General features: G+C 36.9%; 1 protein-coding gene and 1 non-coding gene across 4 annotated transcripts; both read left to right on the forward strand.

Annotated features, from left to right (window-relative positions):
• The first annotated feature begins 301 nt into the window (after window positions 1-301).
• LOC138027645 (E3 ubiquitin-protein ligase FANCL-like) lies at window positions 302-16856 on the forward strand. Of its 3 annotated transcripts, none has more exons than XM_068875202.1 (16): window positions 302-430; window positions 522-589; window positions 2547-2607; window positions 4541-4597; window positions 5279-5376; window positions 6304-6351; window positions 7234-7282; window positions 8338-8409; window positions 8851-8889; window positions 10127-10241; window positions 11250-11333; window positions 12061-12106; window positions 12176-12257; window positions 13279-13395; window positions 13623-13694; window positions 15903-16856. In XM_068875202.1, exons 1-16 carry the CDS (start codon window positions 323-325, stop codon window positions 15933-15935), a joined length of 1149 nt encoding a protein of 382 aa, XP_068731303.1. In that variant the 5' UTR covers window positions 302-322; the 3' UTR covers window positions 15936-16856. The 3 variants fall into 3 exon arrangements, with proteins under 3 accessions (XP_068731303.1, XP_068731306.1, XP_068731305.1); XM_068875204.1 differs by having other exon boundaries at window positions 317-450; XM_068875205.1 differs by lacking the exons at window positions 13279-13395; window positions 13623-13694; window positions 15903-16856 and adding an exon at window positions 12395-12507 and having other exon boundaries at window positions 305-430.
• On the forward strand, window positions 12708-12780 carry Trnat-ggu (transfer RNA threonine (anticodon GGU)). The gene has a single exon. It is a non-coding gene; the product is annotated as a tRNA-Thr (tRNA).
• Window positions 16857-17500: the final 644 nt, after the last annotated feature.

Here is a 17500-nt window from a genome sequence, read left to right on the forward strand (position 1 = left end):
CTAAATTTCACTAATGTAGCTTTTTTGTTGCAGACAGTTGTAAACTAAGACCGTCTTAAAATAACGCAAGCGTCTAAAAGTGCACCTCATGATCTCGAAAACGAGTAACGTGACCCCCCATTTTGTTCTCCTTTTTAGCAAAAGTAGATCATTACCTTTCTGCGTGGAAAGTTAAAAAAAAAAAATCTGTGCGCGTGCTTGGGAACGTTTTGGGCGCGAACGTCCTTAAGCCTAAAATTTCATTCCCAGGCACCTCACGTCCAAGTGACAAGTCTTTACCAGTCTTTACCCTGCTGGTGATTGCTGGCTGGAGATTCAAAATATGGCGGGTGTCACGAGTACGGGAAAGCTTGATGTCTTGGATGTATGTCCGCAGCTCATCCCACAGGGCAGGTCCAAACGGTTTTATGATGGAAATATCACAGTTTGCGTGAGTTGAAATGGGTCAAGGTAGCGTTTTTTTTGGAGAAAAGAAACCTTGGTAAAGGTTTTATATACCGGTAATGGCTGTCTTGTTGCAGAAAAGGAGTTTCCGGATTTCAATAAAAATCCCCGAGGGCCGAGGACCGAAGACAATGGAAAACGCTAGGTAGGATCCGTAAACAGTTAAATAATATGTACCAAATCGCTAAAAAGTAGCAAGGGATCTCGTAAAAAAAAAAAAACTCATCTTAACCTAGCATATATTGTTTAACGTATTAAACGCACTGTTATAAAATTGTCAGAACTATGTGTGCAAACTTATGTCGATAGAGCATTAAGCTGTGCAGCTGGCCCCAAATTTTGATATCTACTTCCACAATTGTTAGTTTTTGAAATGAAACGCCTTTAAAGAGTTTTTATTTTAAGGCAGTTCAAGGCAATTTAACATAGTTAACAACCGTAGCTGTTTCCTTTCTTTTGGTCACTGTACACAAACATTTGCCAACCTCTGGAACTAAAAAATCCTTTCTTTGCCAGTCAAAGTCAGGATGGCACATTAAGGGGGTGGCACTTAACTACATTAAGACAATGGTTGCTAAGGGAGCTTTTTAGTCAAAGAGTCCTACAAAATGGTAGCATGGATGTTTCTTTGAAGTAACTTTTTTCATGGAAATTTGGCATCACTTCTATCAGAAGGCACATGCACAACTAGTCCCAGTCCTCTGCTGTGTGTTTCAGTGAAAAAACAGGTAAAAGTTCTCAGGAAACAAAAGGAAGAGGTTTTTTTTCCCACTGGAAGGGAATTGTCCCATCATTTTTTGCAAACTGTAGCATGGAAATTTCTATTTGGACAAAAAAATGGAACTGATCTTTTTAACAAGGTAGCAAAGGAGGACCTTATGACATCATAACTTTTTGGAGAAATAATTTCTTCTAAAATCCATGCTACAGATTTTCTGTTAGAATGTCCTCATATTGTTGCGTTAAAAATTTATGAGAAACATAGTTAACTCGCTGAGTTTTTAGGCATTATCTGTTTGTCAGGTGATTTACCAAATATGGTTGTGAGTCGAACCAGACAAAAGCATAACTGTAGATTTAAAGGTATTAAAGAAATTACTGTTTGAAGGAGTCCATAGCAATGGTTTGGTAGTTAAGAGGCACTCCCCTTAATGACAATAAAGGATGTCATAATGAACGTGGCTCTATTGCCATGCACCGGGATTCATTATTGGGAAAGCATTTGGCATTTCACTTTGACGTTATTTGAAATGCAGTAATGTGATTGGGCAAGCAACCTGTTTACTGCCCATATTAGGAATTTCCTGGGCAGAAATAAGGAGAAGCTTTGTTTTAATGTTGCCAGACACTGGTCCGTGAAAGAAATATTGCGAACACTTTTTTCAAGGTCATTCAAGGTGAAAGTCACTAATACCATTAACTTGTGGAACATTAGTGTTCACACACAGCTGGCATAATGTTTCTTTCACACTCCCCTTCTGTTCCTGTTTGGATGATTGCTCCCTCCATAAGCTCTTTTTCCCTCACCTTAAAGGGGCTTTTGGCTTGGATCCTAGGATTTTCAAGCCATGAGAACAGGCCCTCCATCTTGGAGCTGGTGGAAGCTCCAGGATGTTTTCTGGCACCTAATTTCACTGTGCAACCCTATAACAATTGTATTGTTATTGAATGGATAATTAAGTTCACTGCCCTAAAGATTTAAAATACCGGTAGTTATAAATTTTTATTGTCAACTAAAGGTATTCATTTTTTTGTAACATCAGACTATAAAAAAATTCTTTAAATAATTCTTTAAATAATTTTATATTATTAGGTGGCTATTGCAAGGTGCAGTTGAATGTTTCTTAAAGAGATCATGCAGTACGCTGTAAACATGTTATATATTTGATTATTTATCATTACCATTTTTTTCTTCTCATCCACTGTCAATGGTGGTTAATGGCAATTAAAGACACAACTTTTCATTCAAATTTGAACTTCACTCTTCATGTTCTGAAAGTGGCTGTAACTGTAATACTTAATGAACAACATCACAGTATGTTTCCTTCCCCATAAAAGTTCTTTCCCCATAAAAGTTCATGCTAAACAATTGATGTTAATAGGATTGAGTGTGGTTGGAAACTGTGCCAAATCCTACAAGGTTATGAAGGTGTCATAAAACAGGTAAGGTATGTCAAGCCAGAAGCTATCATGGCATTTTTTTGGGGTGTGTGGTAATATGCGTGGCAGAAGACACACTTGGTCAGAGATCTGTATTATTCTTTATGCCAGACAAAAGCAAAATTCAATAATACTGTTTTACTGTTCATTTGAAATAAATAATTATTAGTTTTAGATCATTGAAAAAGGTGCTTAATGAATTTTTGGATTGAATATTCAGGACTGTCTCAAACAGCTGTCTCCAACTTTTCATTTACCATAGATAAGAAAATTTTAATGACAGGTCCACAAAAAAACATTGACGTTGTAGCGTTTAAATACTCTGCTTGTGAACTCTTAAAGTAGGAGAGATGAAACATGCCCTTGACAGGGAAAATCTCAGGCTTGGCCCTTTCTCACGGCCTTAAGACAAATTGCAGAGGTTCTTAATTAAGGGTGCATTCTTTTGGAGGTATCCTGGCTATTCTCATTCCGGATTAGGAATGATAAAATACAAGGAATGTCAATTTGCAAAAGACAGAATACTTTGAGGGAAGGTGATCTGGGAACTATTGTATCTGCGCATGTGCCAATTGCGTTTGCCTTGCAAATGATTGGAGTGAAAAAGGTTTCCAGAACGTTTTTAACAAGAAATGTTGAAATATGGCCATAAGTACCAGTTTTTTGGCGGTTTTCTTGATTTTTCAGTTTGCTTCATTTGCTAAAAACCTTAAGGAGGAAGATGACGAAGAATTTTTGTACTTGCGTGTGCTTTGCGTGGTGCAAATGTGTTCCCATATGCTCTTGTTCTTGATGTCGACTTATCGTGGTTTTTGCACAAACCAATTAATGCCAACGTCATTTCTTTTGACCAGGCAAGGGCACTTTCTTTTATTAGCGGTAACACAAACTGACAGATCTTCTTGTTCTAGCATCGGTTAAGAAACAGAAGAGAGGCCAGCACACCTGCATCCACAGTAGACATTTTTGCATTGCTACTCCAATCAAATTTTTACAATTTTCACTCCACCGGCAGGTGACCAGCTGGCCGTGTATCATTTCCTGCCTAAGCAGAATGAACGTAATAGGTCCCAAAAGAACACCAATACTGTCTATTCTGTGTATTCCTATTCCGGAATAGTACCAAAAGAAGGCACCCTTAGAGTATGTGTATCAAGGATGTCAGCACTGTACTCGATGCTACCATTATTTTACAATACAGCTGTTTAGCCAGTTGCAAACTAATCCTCTTGTGGTTTTCGATGATTTTGTTGCAGTTCGAAATGAAATTCTGGATAAATTTTTTTCAACATACAGCTGCATAGTAAAGCAGTGAAAGTTGTAAAGCTTCACGTGCAGCCTTTTTCCTGCTCCTTTCTAATAGGCCACTTCGGAAAATACCATAATACTCTTTGTTTGTCCCCCCAAATTTTGAATGAGCATTGTTTCCAGTTGGGGGGGACAAACAAGTAGTATTATGGTATTTTCCGAAGTGGCCTATATACACTCAGTTTGTTAATCTTAACCTGTTCACACGTAGAGTGCCCCTGATTGACAAGTTAAATCGTCTGGTGTTAGACAGAGTAAAATCTGTAAGTCTCGCTCTCGAGTGGGGAAGGGTTACAATGTAAAGCCTTAGTACAAGTGAAAATCTTCACCCATGCATACCACAACATCTACTTTAGGAATTCTAAAGTAGAGCAGTCTACTACAAGTGCTCAGTGAGTCTCAGTAGGTATCTTTTTGGATAGAAGAATAAAATTACCTATTTTTCTCTTTGATTTAAAGCCTTAAAATTAAAATTGGATATGAAAATAGATTAAAATCATGATCGTTTTAATTTATAGCACAACAAGTGTGCATACGTACGTGTTTTGCAGTGTAAAGGTATGCATAAGGTGTATGTAATGGAGTTTTTTAGCACTGCAGTTTTACTGTATTTTTGCATTAATTGCAGAGACTGTCACAGAGTGCTGATTTGCCTTCCTTTCTTCTGGAACTCAAGAGCATTCTGGTGATTACTTAAACAGACTTTGCACTCCCCACTATGTCTTTCTGTATGTCTGTCCAGACTATACACCTACCTAAATTACTGTCGGAATGTAATAATATAACTAGTGTGAAACTTTAATTTTAAAGAGGTAAACCCTGTCATTTTGGTGAAAGGCATGTAGTCCATGCACTTGTACATATATGCAAATTTCTACCATTTGTACACTAAATTGTGTTTGTTTGTTTGTTTGTGTGTGCTCGCTTGTAATATTAATAAAGTTACAGACAATGTAGGTTTTGTGTGCAATAAAAGATTTTGTTATGCCATGTTGGTTTTTCAAATTATGACAAAGGTCTTGAAAAACTCACAGAAAGATTATAAAATTAAGTCCAGCTGACATCAGCCTTATACCTAACTGGTTTTCATTCCTTGTGAAAGGACTGTTGCAATAATCATTCAATTACTGTTATAATAAACCTCTTTGATATGTAGATGAATAAAGAGGTTGATGAATAATAATGGAATAATAATTTCTTCTAATCAATATACTTTGATTCTTTTTCTTTTGGGTGGAAAATCAAGAGTTTAGAAAAACATTCCAACCCATGCAAGAATAAAATGTTCTGACCTATGCAGGACAAATTTTTACACATTAATTAATAAATTATTTTTTTGTGTATCATCTTATTTCTAAAATGGTAGGAAAAACTCTTGGAATATCAAAAATCAGAAAAAGTCAATACTCAACCCAAGGTCTACACACATTTGGTGGCAGAGCTGGAAGCCATTGGCTGGGAGAGGTAGGACAAGGCTGCTGCCTAACGGTCGCCCGGTTGCCTGGGGCGCCTTACTAGCGAGCGTGGGCGACCAAATTTCTGAACGAGTAGCCTGAACGGGCGCCTAACTTATCACAAGGTGATTCATCCTCGCTTTTAATTAATTAATTCTGGGCTCTTGAAAAAATGACTTGGGGGACTAACTTTTTAATGTTGGAAACCTGAAGGGCTCCAGAAAAATTTTCTTAGACAGCAGCCTTGTAGGTTACCACGAAATGATGAATATAAACTATAAATGATGTACTGTACCCTTGGTGTATGCTTAAAAAAAATCCTACCTTGATATGCAACCACTAAAGCCAAAGGAAACTTTTGGGATCTATAAATTTAACTTAAGGAGTGTAAGGTTGGTGTAGTGGACTGTCAGTCAGCACTTGCCTTACAGGGACACTGGTATGCTAAGGTCAAAACTGCGTCAAAATCTTATCTAGTACTTTCGCTCATATGCACAACATTCTTGAGAATGCACTGTTGAGATATGAAATATTATTTTATGGAACAAAGAGCTATTTGTATTTAAGTAATTTTTGTCAACTTTCTGAAGACACTGTCTCCAAACTTGAAAAAAAACTAGCTATTTAATCAGGGAGCTTAAATTAAGCATGCAATGTTTTTGAGCCACCAACGGCAACCAGAAGTGAACTGTTTTCCTGTTTAACTTGTGTTCGCAATACGACACTTAAATTGTAAGGATCTTTTCAGTAATGCAGATGTTAAGTTTGAAAATCTGGTAGACACCACTGTCCTGGGATGCAAAATGTTTGCTTCTGGTTTCCATCCATGGCTCAAAAATGTTGCGTGCTTATTATCTTGAATTTGAGGAGTTAAGTGACGTTTATCGATGATGTAATCGCTACAAAAATCCTGATAGCTTAATGTTTGTCCCTGTAGATTAGCTTATGTGGATCCATCTTTTCAAGTGCTGAAACTTTCTGCCAGGTAAAGATGGGCCAAGCATGTGATGGGCTTATTGGCTCTGTAGAACTGCAGGAAATTTTGACAAAACCTGGAAAGGGGTGGAAGGCCATTTTGTGACACTTGACACAGTACACAAATGAGATTTATACTGAATTTGCATACTGAGAAAGAAAAGAACTGGCTTGAAAGAAATGTGAAATGACTTTCACTCTTTCAGTGGGTGCAGACGTTACTTGGTAGTGATGTACGCAAAGAATACAGTTAAAATAGCAAATGGCAAAGTGATGTTGATTATATAGATTGGCCTGAAAAGGGGAAAGAGCCATCAGATGGATGACATTGACAGGAAACCTGTGATCAGATAATGATCAATGATTAATACCTCTTACTAGCCAAGTTCTAGGTCCGTACTGTTACAGACCAAGTTATTTCCTGTTGATTTATGGCCCAAGCGCGAAGTGTGCAGGCCATAAATCAACGGGAAAAAAATGAGGATCCGTAACTTACAATAGGCATATGGACTGAGAAAACGAGGTTAGTAAGATATTTATTATATCTCTGAGCTTAATCCGGCACCTGAGCAGGGAAGCTTGTCAAAGTCAAGCGGAAGGTTCAACTGCCACAAAGAATGCCGTGTTAAAATCTGAAAAACTTTAATCTTCTTGGTTGTCTGAAATAGTTTCTTGCAAGATTTACGAGTTTATGTAACAGAAATGACATGAAAAACTTGCTAGTAGATAATTGAAATTATGAACTTAGCGGGCTGTACCGTAGGCCGTACTGTAGAATACAGTAAATTATATAAAATTCATTACTAATTATGCCTTTTAGTAACCTTACGTATAGGTACATGTACACACATTACTAACATTTTTAATTAATTAAGTCCAATCTTGTTTTCAGGGACAATAAGGAAAGAGAGCATTTTATAACTTTACATATTTCAGCTCAGGTAACTACTATTATTATTAGCCGAGGATATTAGTTTAATAATAATATTATTGTCAATTTTCTTGCTGGTGTTTATTTCAGAGATGTTGCTACTACGAAAACCACCGATCTGTGGAATGGGTGGGAATTTACGTGTGTCTCTGCCCCGCCCACTTTCGCTTGTAAATAGTTCAAATTCTTAAGAGATAATGGCAGAACTGAGCGCATATGGAACTGGCTCTATAATTGTGGAAAAGTTTTCGGAGAATACTTGAGAATGAAGCTTATACTAGACATTATTGGAAAAGGGAGAGGTTTCTTTGTAGGAAGTTTTTTTGCGATTGCCAAGGAAAACAGAGATAAATTTTGAAAATGTGTTTTTCCATTGTTGAGGTTGTTTTGTACACCTCAAGCCCGTGGGAAAGGAATTTCACCAAAATGTTTAACGAAACTGGGCGGGGCAGTGACTCGATTAATTTGGGCCCATTCCACAGATCGGTGGTTTTCGTAGTAAGTTATACAACTGTAAGCTGTCAGTCTCAATATGAATAATTAACAATTATTCCATGAGAATGCGTTGGATATGAGATGGTAAATAGCCAATGAGGCACGTAGCGCCGTGGTGATGCAGCAGGGTTGTCTTATATATGTTTAATCATGTTACTTGCGGCCATGCCAAATCGCAGACTACAGACTGTGCAGACTGTGCAGGTCTACCAGGGGTAAAATATGGTGATACCCTCACTATTATTGAGAGCTAACCACAAATAGGCTAACCTGAATGTTATTTAGGCCTAATCAGACTAACCAAATGTTATTTAGGCCTAATTCAGGCTAACCGAATTTCATTTTACAGACAGTCTGCACAGTCTGCAGTCTGTGTTTTTCAGTGTCCCTGTTACTGGTGTGAACAAGAGAAATAATTATAATTATAATTAAATTAACAATTATTTGCTGAAGGCGAGGTGAATGTTCGTCTCAGTTTTCATTCAGTCACTGACATTCACCAAGCCTGAGGTGAATAATAATATTGTTATTATTATAATTGTTGTAGTAAAATTGCCTTTTTGTTGCCAGCACCCTTATGCTGCTCCTACATGTACAACAGATCTACCAGGAAAACAGTTCACTTTCTCTTGGACACCACAGGTACAGTAAATAATTAATCACCTAGTAGTAAACATGCATGGGCAACTGTTATTAGAGACAACCGGAGGATATTCCATCATCATGTTATTGCCACGATGTGATTGTGTCAATCCCTAGTCCAAAGGACACAAACTCATCAGCTCTCTTTACTTTCAAGACTACTTGATGAGCATAAATTTACTTTGTGGTAAAAGTAAAGAGAAAAACATACCAAGGTGCACATGGCTGGCATTTACATAGTGTAAGAGTACGTAACATTTCTTTGACTTGTTTCCAGCTTGAGTTCCTTGTCAGCTTTTTTCTGTGTTCAATAAACCTTTTGCTATATGATATGCGTATGGCAACTCAAGTAACGGTGTTAATGTTTCATGCGAAATGGTCTGTTCATAAAAAATGAGTTCACTTATTGTTAATTAATTAATATTACTTGGTTTTTACCAGAGCCGTCCTCTTCAGCAGCTATATCATCAGTTTCAAGAGGTGAGCTCCAAGAGCATCTTCTTTACAGCGACAAATTAAACCTGCTTGCAGGCTACACGTATGGCAAATCATGTGTGATTGTTTTGTGTTAACCCCTCCCTCCTAAGAGTCACACTTTTACTCTATCTATTCAAAAATGCTAAACAACTTAAGTTTATACTCCTCAATGAAAGAATAGGAACTTTAGTTAAGTGTCTTGTCTTCTAGCATTGGAGCACTAACTGGGGACACTGTAAACTGAAATCAACAAATTAATATGAATCAAATCAAATGTTGGTTTTTGAGGAGAGGGGAAAACCGGAGTACCCAAAGAAAAAACCTCTCAGAGCAGAGTAGAGAACCAACAAACTCAACTCACATCTGACACCAAGTCTGAGAATCAAACCAGTGCCACATTGGTGGGAGGCAAGTGCTCTGTGCCATCCCTGCTCTAGCCCCAAGATACATAGATACCATACATGTACCTGATTGTCAAATTCAAGGTTAGCAAAACCCAGCTTTTTAAAATGAGAAATCAAGACAGTCTTATGTCCGTACATTCATGTGATCAGTTTTTGGTGTGGTCATCTTACAGTAGTACAACATCTCACGGCTTTAAAGAAATATTATTGCACCATGACTGTGCGTTATAATAATTATAAAGAGGCTATGCCACGTTGCATGTATTTTAGGGTGTTATGGGGAAATTGTTAGTTAATCACGAGTTTAAAACTCGAAAATGGTAAATTAAATGTGGAATTCCTTTACTAACGTCTGATAAAATTCTTGTTACATCACAAAAAAGATGATTTTGAGAAAAATTAAAGCAACCTTAATTTTATCTAGGCAATTTGTGATAAAACTTAAAAAAACGTTGGGCCACATTTTTCAAGGTTACCCAAATGCATACTGTTTCAATCTTGTCCATTTGTATTCGTCCATGCTTTTCTTTCCTATAATTGCTGTATTTCTTTTATGTTGTTCAACAGTTTTAAGTGGTTATTGCATCATTTTGCGTGACATGGCTCCTTTTAATGTTTAAAATTTGTTGGGAATTCCTGCTTTCAGCGCCCCACAAATTGTCGATTTCCTCTTTCCTATTATATAATCTGGGTAATTAAGAAGCTGACTTGCTCCAGATGAGATCTTTGCTGTTAATGCATCTTAACCGGTTCTTTCATGGTCTCGCCTAACAAATTTTCTAGTACTGTTTTATAAGAGATGTGTGATCATTTTATTTTATTTTGTGCTTCTGTAGATCCTTTGTAAGTTTGAGGATTTTTGGGACATGTTAGATGAAATTGACCATAAAACTTGGATTCTTGAACCGGATCAACCACGTCGTTCCTGCACAAGCAGAAGAATTGCTCTGGGTAAATTTTCCACATTAAGTTTCTCCCTTGTCCTGTCCTCTCCTCCCAATTGAAGTTATCTGAATTATGTTATTTTTCTCTTTAGTAATTTGATGGTCCCTGGCAGGCAGGGTTAGCAAAGTAACCCAATGTACCCAGATGCAGTAATATAGGGTTTAAATGTAGTGATACATCATCTCTTCTAGCATGAGTCGTAGACTTGTTTATAATTTGGTCATGCTCTTGTTAATAAATTATTAACAAGTTTAAGCTAATTACTATAAGAAATGTTGGGCACTGACTTATTTGAATGTCAAACGATGTTCCGACCAAAAACCGAAAACCTTAGTGAATGTCGTTTGACTTTCGAATAACTCAAGTGGCCAACATTATTTTCTTACAGTAATTATGGAAATTCGTGACTGCAATTTCAGCAGATTAAGTTTTAAGCTGTTCCAGCTCTTTTGTGGACTGCAGGTATTAAAGGCTGAGTTGGTTTATAGATGTTAAGGGTGAGGTTACTATGCCTTTTATTACTAGGTTACTTTCAGATTCATGAGGTTCAAATTCCAATCAATGCTTTAATTTGTTTTTCACTAGGTCACTGCAGTGGAACTAGTTAACTTTAAGACAGGCATATTTTGATCCATTTTATTGCTTTCTGTTTATGCGAAAAGTGGACCCTTGAGGGTCTGTATATTTTTATGAAATTAAGCCTTGCTCACTCCCATGTGAACTACACTGATGTTGAAGATAACCCATTGACTCCCAGGGGTTCCCCATTGACGAGTAAAATCGTCTGGCGTTAGACAAAGTAAAATACTGAGTCTGGCCGGTTTGGACGCCAAAGGGTTAAGCTCTTTCAAAAATGTAGTGTCTAAATACATGTATGCATGATCAAGTTAAACCACTATCTAGATCCCATTTTCCATTGAAGTAATTATATTGTTTTTTTTTATTAATTATAATTAATGAAATACAATAACTTATTGTTAATCTTAATATCACTCTCTCGACTTTCATTTCCAGGGAACAATGCTTCTATCCAGATTGATTTGAATCCAGCAAATCCCAGGCTCTTGCCAGAGTGCAGATTTCTTGGAGCTGACAGTGGTACTTCTGCCGTAGAAGGAGTTTTTCGCTAATCCTTATTCATGAATTATTGATCTATATTAAATTTCTTCTTATATATGTGGTTTATCTATTTAACCTATTGACTCCGTCTTCGGGCAGTCAGGGTGGCTTAGTGGTTACATGTATGTAAAATGTGCCTCCCACCTCTGAGACTCGGGTTTAACCTGAGGTATGACATGGGCTGAGTTTCAGTTGATCTTAATCTGAATCCAAGGATTTTTCTCTGGGTAAATACTCTGGTTGTTCTCCCTCATAAAAATTGACTACATCAGTCAATGACATCTGGCTGTGGTCGGATGACCTTGATAGGGATAACCTCTCCTATCCTTCTTCTTTATTGATTCAGAAGTGAATTAATAAAGTTGTTAAAACCATGCCCCATTGACTGGTAAAATCGTCTGGAGTTGGGCAGAGTAAAATCTATCAAGTCCTCACTCCTAGGAGTCAATGGTTAAGAAGAGTAGGTGAAAGATTTTACAAGCTGGGTCATGTGCAGCAGAGTCAATTTTTGGCAGTATGGACATTAGTGGACAATGATTGGGTTGCATCAGTTATGTTGTCAGATGACAAATCTGGACAAATCCCATCATGATCCAAAAGAAGCTCTATGTCATCATAATGTACTCTTTCCAATGTTGGCACAACTCAGCTGATTGCTACTTGAGCGGCTGAGTTGGTTCACATGGCCTTTGATTTTATTTTGCAGTGGTTGTGCCTTTGCGGGAACATTTGAATGCAAACATTCAGTCCTGGTGAGAGGGTCATTTCAATTAATTCTATCTTGAGAATGAAATTAATTTTGTTTTGATTTTATTTATCAGGAATCCCCAGTTATCCGTTTTTGCAAACCTGGAGAATTTGTTAGGCCAGAAATTTCCTTCCCCTTCAACAACAAAGAAGGAGGTAATTAAAGATCACCACTTCATTCATTTTGCACTCCAACAGCCAACAGTCAACCATGCATGTACAAGTACATGTGTAGCAACCAGTCAATCAGAACATTTACTGTTAGTATCCTCCTTACAATATTATTTTGACAGACATGGTTTGGGCTGTTTGTCGTGTGACCCATTAGAAGTCCTTAGATTTCCAGATTACAGATCTATGTAGCATGCAGACCAACAACTTTGTTTGCTGCACATGGCTGAGAAATGTACTAGGTAAATTATTTATTGTACACTGTACTACAATCCTTCCTCACTTGGGTAAAAAAAATTATCTGGCAGTGCAAACTTAGAATGTGGTCTAATTTTCATAAATAATGTGAACATAATAATTAATATTGGTGAAAGGTTTTGTTACATGTAACAACTGTTAAGGCACTCTTTTCGATAACCAGCTCCTAACGTCAGTGGCTTCATAGCTCAGTTGGTTAGAGCGTCGCACCGGTAATGCGATGTCACGGGTTCAAATCCCGTTGAAGTCCTGAATTTTTCAGGCTTCTCTACACAATTGCAAAAATTGTGTTCATAACTGCGAGGATCATAGCTTCACTTGATTCCATCTTTATGTGTTGAAGATCTTTATGTAATCAAAATTAATATTAGAATAGCATGCCATTCTAGTGGCATTTTTCCATTGTTTTCAAAACCCCTTTCAAGCACTTATTTCAATCTTTGTGGGTTTCTTTTTACAAAATTAATCTTGACTGCTCCTGACGAGGGTAACTAAGTGTAAAACCCAATACCGTCCATGATTTTACTGCACATGTAGGTTTCATATTTCAAGCGGCCATGTAACCCAATATTCTGTCCAAAATGCCATGATGATGCATAATTTGGGTTTTAAGCTACAGACCTCCGATTGCAGGTCAAGATACAGACTCTCCACTCCAATTAGCTAAAAGCTACTTTACAGGAAGCCCACACGTAAAATATATAAATTATTGTCATTCATGAACGTAAATAATTTTTGCCTTCTTAAGGATTTCAGCATGGAGTGTGGCATCTGTTATGCCTATCGCCTGAATGACCTGATACCTGACAAAGTTTGCGATGATTCACGATGTGGACAGTCTTTTCACAGCCTGTGTCTTTATGAGGTTAAAAACTTTTCTAAATTATACGTACTATTAAAGGGTAAAGTGAAATAGTTTAAAAAGTTAACGTATTAATAGTTCGCAGATAGAACTACATGTACAGCCTTCAGTTGATTCTCTGAAAGTCATTGTAACAGTTGTTAGTTCCAGTACAAGACCTATGATGATAATTTTCAGTGTCATTATGTTATGTTAATATTTTGGAAATATTTCTTTTGTTTGTTACACAGTGGTTGAGAGATTTACCATCAACAAGACAGAGTTTCAACATGGTATTTGGGGAGTGTCCGTACTGCAGCAAAGTGAGAACATTTTGAGTTTTTAATTTTTTTGAAGGGTCTTATTGATCCATTAGAAGCTGAGATCTGAAACTAGATCACTGGAACCAAACTTAAGGGCCCACTGACGTATTTTTTGGGGTGCGTTTCTAAGGATGCTGTGGTTAAGTAATTTGAGAAAATTTGGCAATATTTTGGTCAGTTTCCAACTTTTGTAAGCCAATGACCCTAAATATGACGTCATCATACCACACCCATGGTCATGTGACCAATAAAAGAAAACTCTAAATTTGTCTCCGTGCTAAGCAATTTGGGTGTTTAATTGATGGTTTGATAATTTGTATTCGTTTTTGCATCCAGCCAAGCATGGGTTTCTTTTTATTTTGAAAAATGTTCTTTTTAAAGACATAAACGATACTGAAATACCCATAACTTTTTCAAAAAAGATGATTTAAAAAATCAATGCTTAGCTATATTCTGTATTTGGGGGTGAAACGTTCCATGTAAAAAAAAAATTAATTCAATTTAAAACCGCCGGAAATTTAGCTTTTTTCTCAAACCGGAAGTCAGTTCGATTACGCATACGCAGTTGATCTGAGAACGAGCGCGAGGAAGGGCGAGGAAAAACCTTCGATGGAAACAACAGTTTGTGCGGTGACTTTTGCTTGAGTGGGTTTTCTTGTCAGCTCATGATATGATGACATCAGTTACCGGAGGTAACATTTCACTTCCTTAGTAACGCGCGAAAAATCCGTCTGTGGGCCCTTAAGCCATTTTCCTGTTGAAGGCTGAATTTAGAGTCTTGGGGGTTAGATAATTTTCAAGATGGGCAACCTTATGTTACATAAGTACTTCATTGGCCACTTCTCATTGGGGCTTTTCAGGGCCAATAAGCAGTTCACAACATTGGGCCGAAAGTATACATAGTCGTGTCTGATGTTGGAGTATAGCACCACAGCCAGATGTAATTAGCTGTGAGTTGATTTTGATGAGGGAGGAAAACTGGAGTGCCTGCATTTCCGTTCGAACGGTGACACTGGCCAAGAGGATCGCCGCTCTGGGAATGAGAATGGAGTACCTGGAGGAAAACCCTTGAGTCAGGTTAAGAGTGACAGTTACTCAGACCACATACTATGGCAGGGGTGGGAGGAATGGTTCATGAACAATATGCCAGCCTGACTTCCTATGGGGTATTGCCATACAGTCACCCATCCAACAGGGGTGGAAAAACGGGAATCAGTATAATGTTATTTTTACTTTGGGCAAGCTGTGAGTGCTACCCCTTTGCCATTGAGAATAAGGAACAGCAAAAAGTGATTCAGCCTTCACAGCCTTATCCTGTTTATTCTTGTTCACACTCTCCCAAGTATCTTGCACTTTTTGAAAAAGAAAGATGAAGAATGGAGTTAAAAAGATTCCTTTGAATTTTTCTTGATAGTAGCAGACAAGTAAAAAAATTCTAGAAAACGACTAAACCTTCGAGTTTATAAACATGTTTCGACAGAAACTTCTGCCATCCTCAGTTAGTCAGAATACAAAGCAACGGAAGCTAAATTTTAATATAATAAAATATTTATAGAAAATGCTAATGTGAAAAATAGTAACAACAGAATGAAGTATAGCGCAACCCTCTTTGAATCAACGATTACACCATGTCAATCACCAGCTATCTCTTTAATTCCCACATTTTCATGCTATACTTCATTCCATTGCTGTGTAATTCTGACTGAGGATGGCAGCAGTTTCTGTCAAAACATGCTGATAAACTCAACGTTTTGTCATTTTCGTAGAATTCATTCCTTTGAATAATGTGTACACTTGTTATCAGAAATGGAGGTTGTACTCCATGTAAAAATAGGGTTGTGCTACTCCTTGAAGCCCTGGAATTTAATTTTGGACTTCAAGGGTCCTTGAAATGCCCCTGAAGAAAATGATTATTTTGGTGGGAAACTGTTTGAAAACTCCTTGAGTGAAAATTGAGCCCAAATTTGACTACTGGGGAAATATTAAATGCAAAAAATCACAGGAAGTGGGAAGAATATCAAGGTACAGTAGGCTTTTCCAGAAACACGATGTAAGACTTAAAACTCAATTTCTGGTTCTTGAAAACTCCTTAAGATTTTAAATACAAGACCTTGCACGAACCTTGAATAAGAAAGTAGAGGATAAATTTTTGTTGTGGTGTACTTGAAACTAGTTAATAACATGATCTTCTTTTTCTTTTACTTTTAGCCTATCACAGTCAAAATGGTGACAGGAAAATGATTCATTAGGGACGGTTATCCTCAGTGTAAAAACCTGTGGAACATTGTGTTTATTTTCGTTTCCTTTCTGATTTCACAGGGTTTTACATCAACTGAAATGGTGCTTAACCACTGATGAGTAAAATCTATTAAGCTATTTGTCATGAATTATTAATGTTATTCGATAAAAACAAATCAGAAAGATAAGGTAGATACCAGTATTTGTCTCTAAATGATAGAAATTAATTTTGCTTTGTACTATGTACATCACTTTGTATTAAAGTTTTTGATTCACACTATAAATTAAGGACAGTGCCTTTTAATTCAAAGGTATTTTTGCGCGGACTACTGACTATGCAGGAAAAGCAGATCTTACATGTAACAAGAAAATTGGGGGCAAACACACAGTTTTCAAATATAATTAATCAACAATATTTGTAAAAAGCTTTAAAGTACAAAGCTACCAGTATGTATGGTGTTCTTTTCCAAATTGAAGCTTAAATATCTTTGAAAAATGCGTGGTGATACCGAGAGCACTTGCCAAGTTCTGCTTTCTCCGCATACTTTTAAACCGTGCAAAAATACCCTGCAGCTTAAGCTCCACCAATAGGAAACCCCAACATCTTGATATGGGTAATAACAATACTAGGCACCGTCCTTAACACAAAAATCCCATAATGATTATTGTGCAAACCCTTATTAAGCTTGAACTGGGCCAAGTATTTCTGTCGATACAAGCCTTAGGAAATACCCTAGAAGTCATAACATTTTATGAAAACAGTTCAATGTAGCTTGGGATTTGGTAATCATTTACCAGTCTGATGGGAATATTGTTTTATCCTCCTTCAGAAAAATAAGTTACTCAGATTGAGTATAACTTATAACAACTTACACTAAATTGATGTACAAAAATAAAAATGCAATATTTTGAGCAAATGGTGAAGAATAACGATTTTATCTTTTCTTTGTATTTTGGGAAGGGAAATAATGATCTCTGCATGATTGGATTTTTACTTGAAACATGACTTATAAAATTTCATAAATATTTCTAGTGTTCGCAGTATTTTTCTCAGTTTTTTGGGGGTGAAAGCATAAGAGAATGAATAGGAAAAATGGTTGATAATTCATAACATTCTCTCCCCTTCACAATAGTTGGCCTTTACTAATTGGCCACTCAAAGAATCAATAATGTCATGAGTTATAATGTCATAAATCAAAGAAATCATGCACTTCATTCGTGTCCTGTTGCTGCACATCTCTTTTTTCATCTTCATTCATATTTGATTCTGAACTACTTTTGCCATCAATAGTCTGGTGATAGTTATCAACTTCTGGTCCTGTGCTTCTTGTGAAGCTTTGTGGTGATCCAATATCCCAAGACTCATCTGTAAAATAACAATAATTAGTATACTATTTACCCTAAAACAAGGGATAGCACTGAAGGCACACTTGGAATATCCTCTGCTGTTCACAGTATTTGTGGCCAAAAATATTGTAATCTTTGCTGGTATATAAATGAGTTAAAATCACCAGTTGTGCTATATATCTCTGTTTTAGTATAACATATAATACTAAAACAACTATTCA

Source organism: Montipora capricornis, chromosome 12 (genome assembly GCF_036669925.1).
Source record: "Montipora capricornis isolate CH-2021 chromosome 12, ASM3666992v2, whole genome shotgun sequence".
Taxonomy (NCBI): domain Eukaryota; kingdom Metazoa; phylum Cnidaria; class Anthozoa; order Scleractinia; family Acroporidae; genus Montipora; species Montipora capricornis.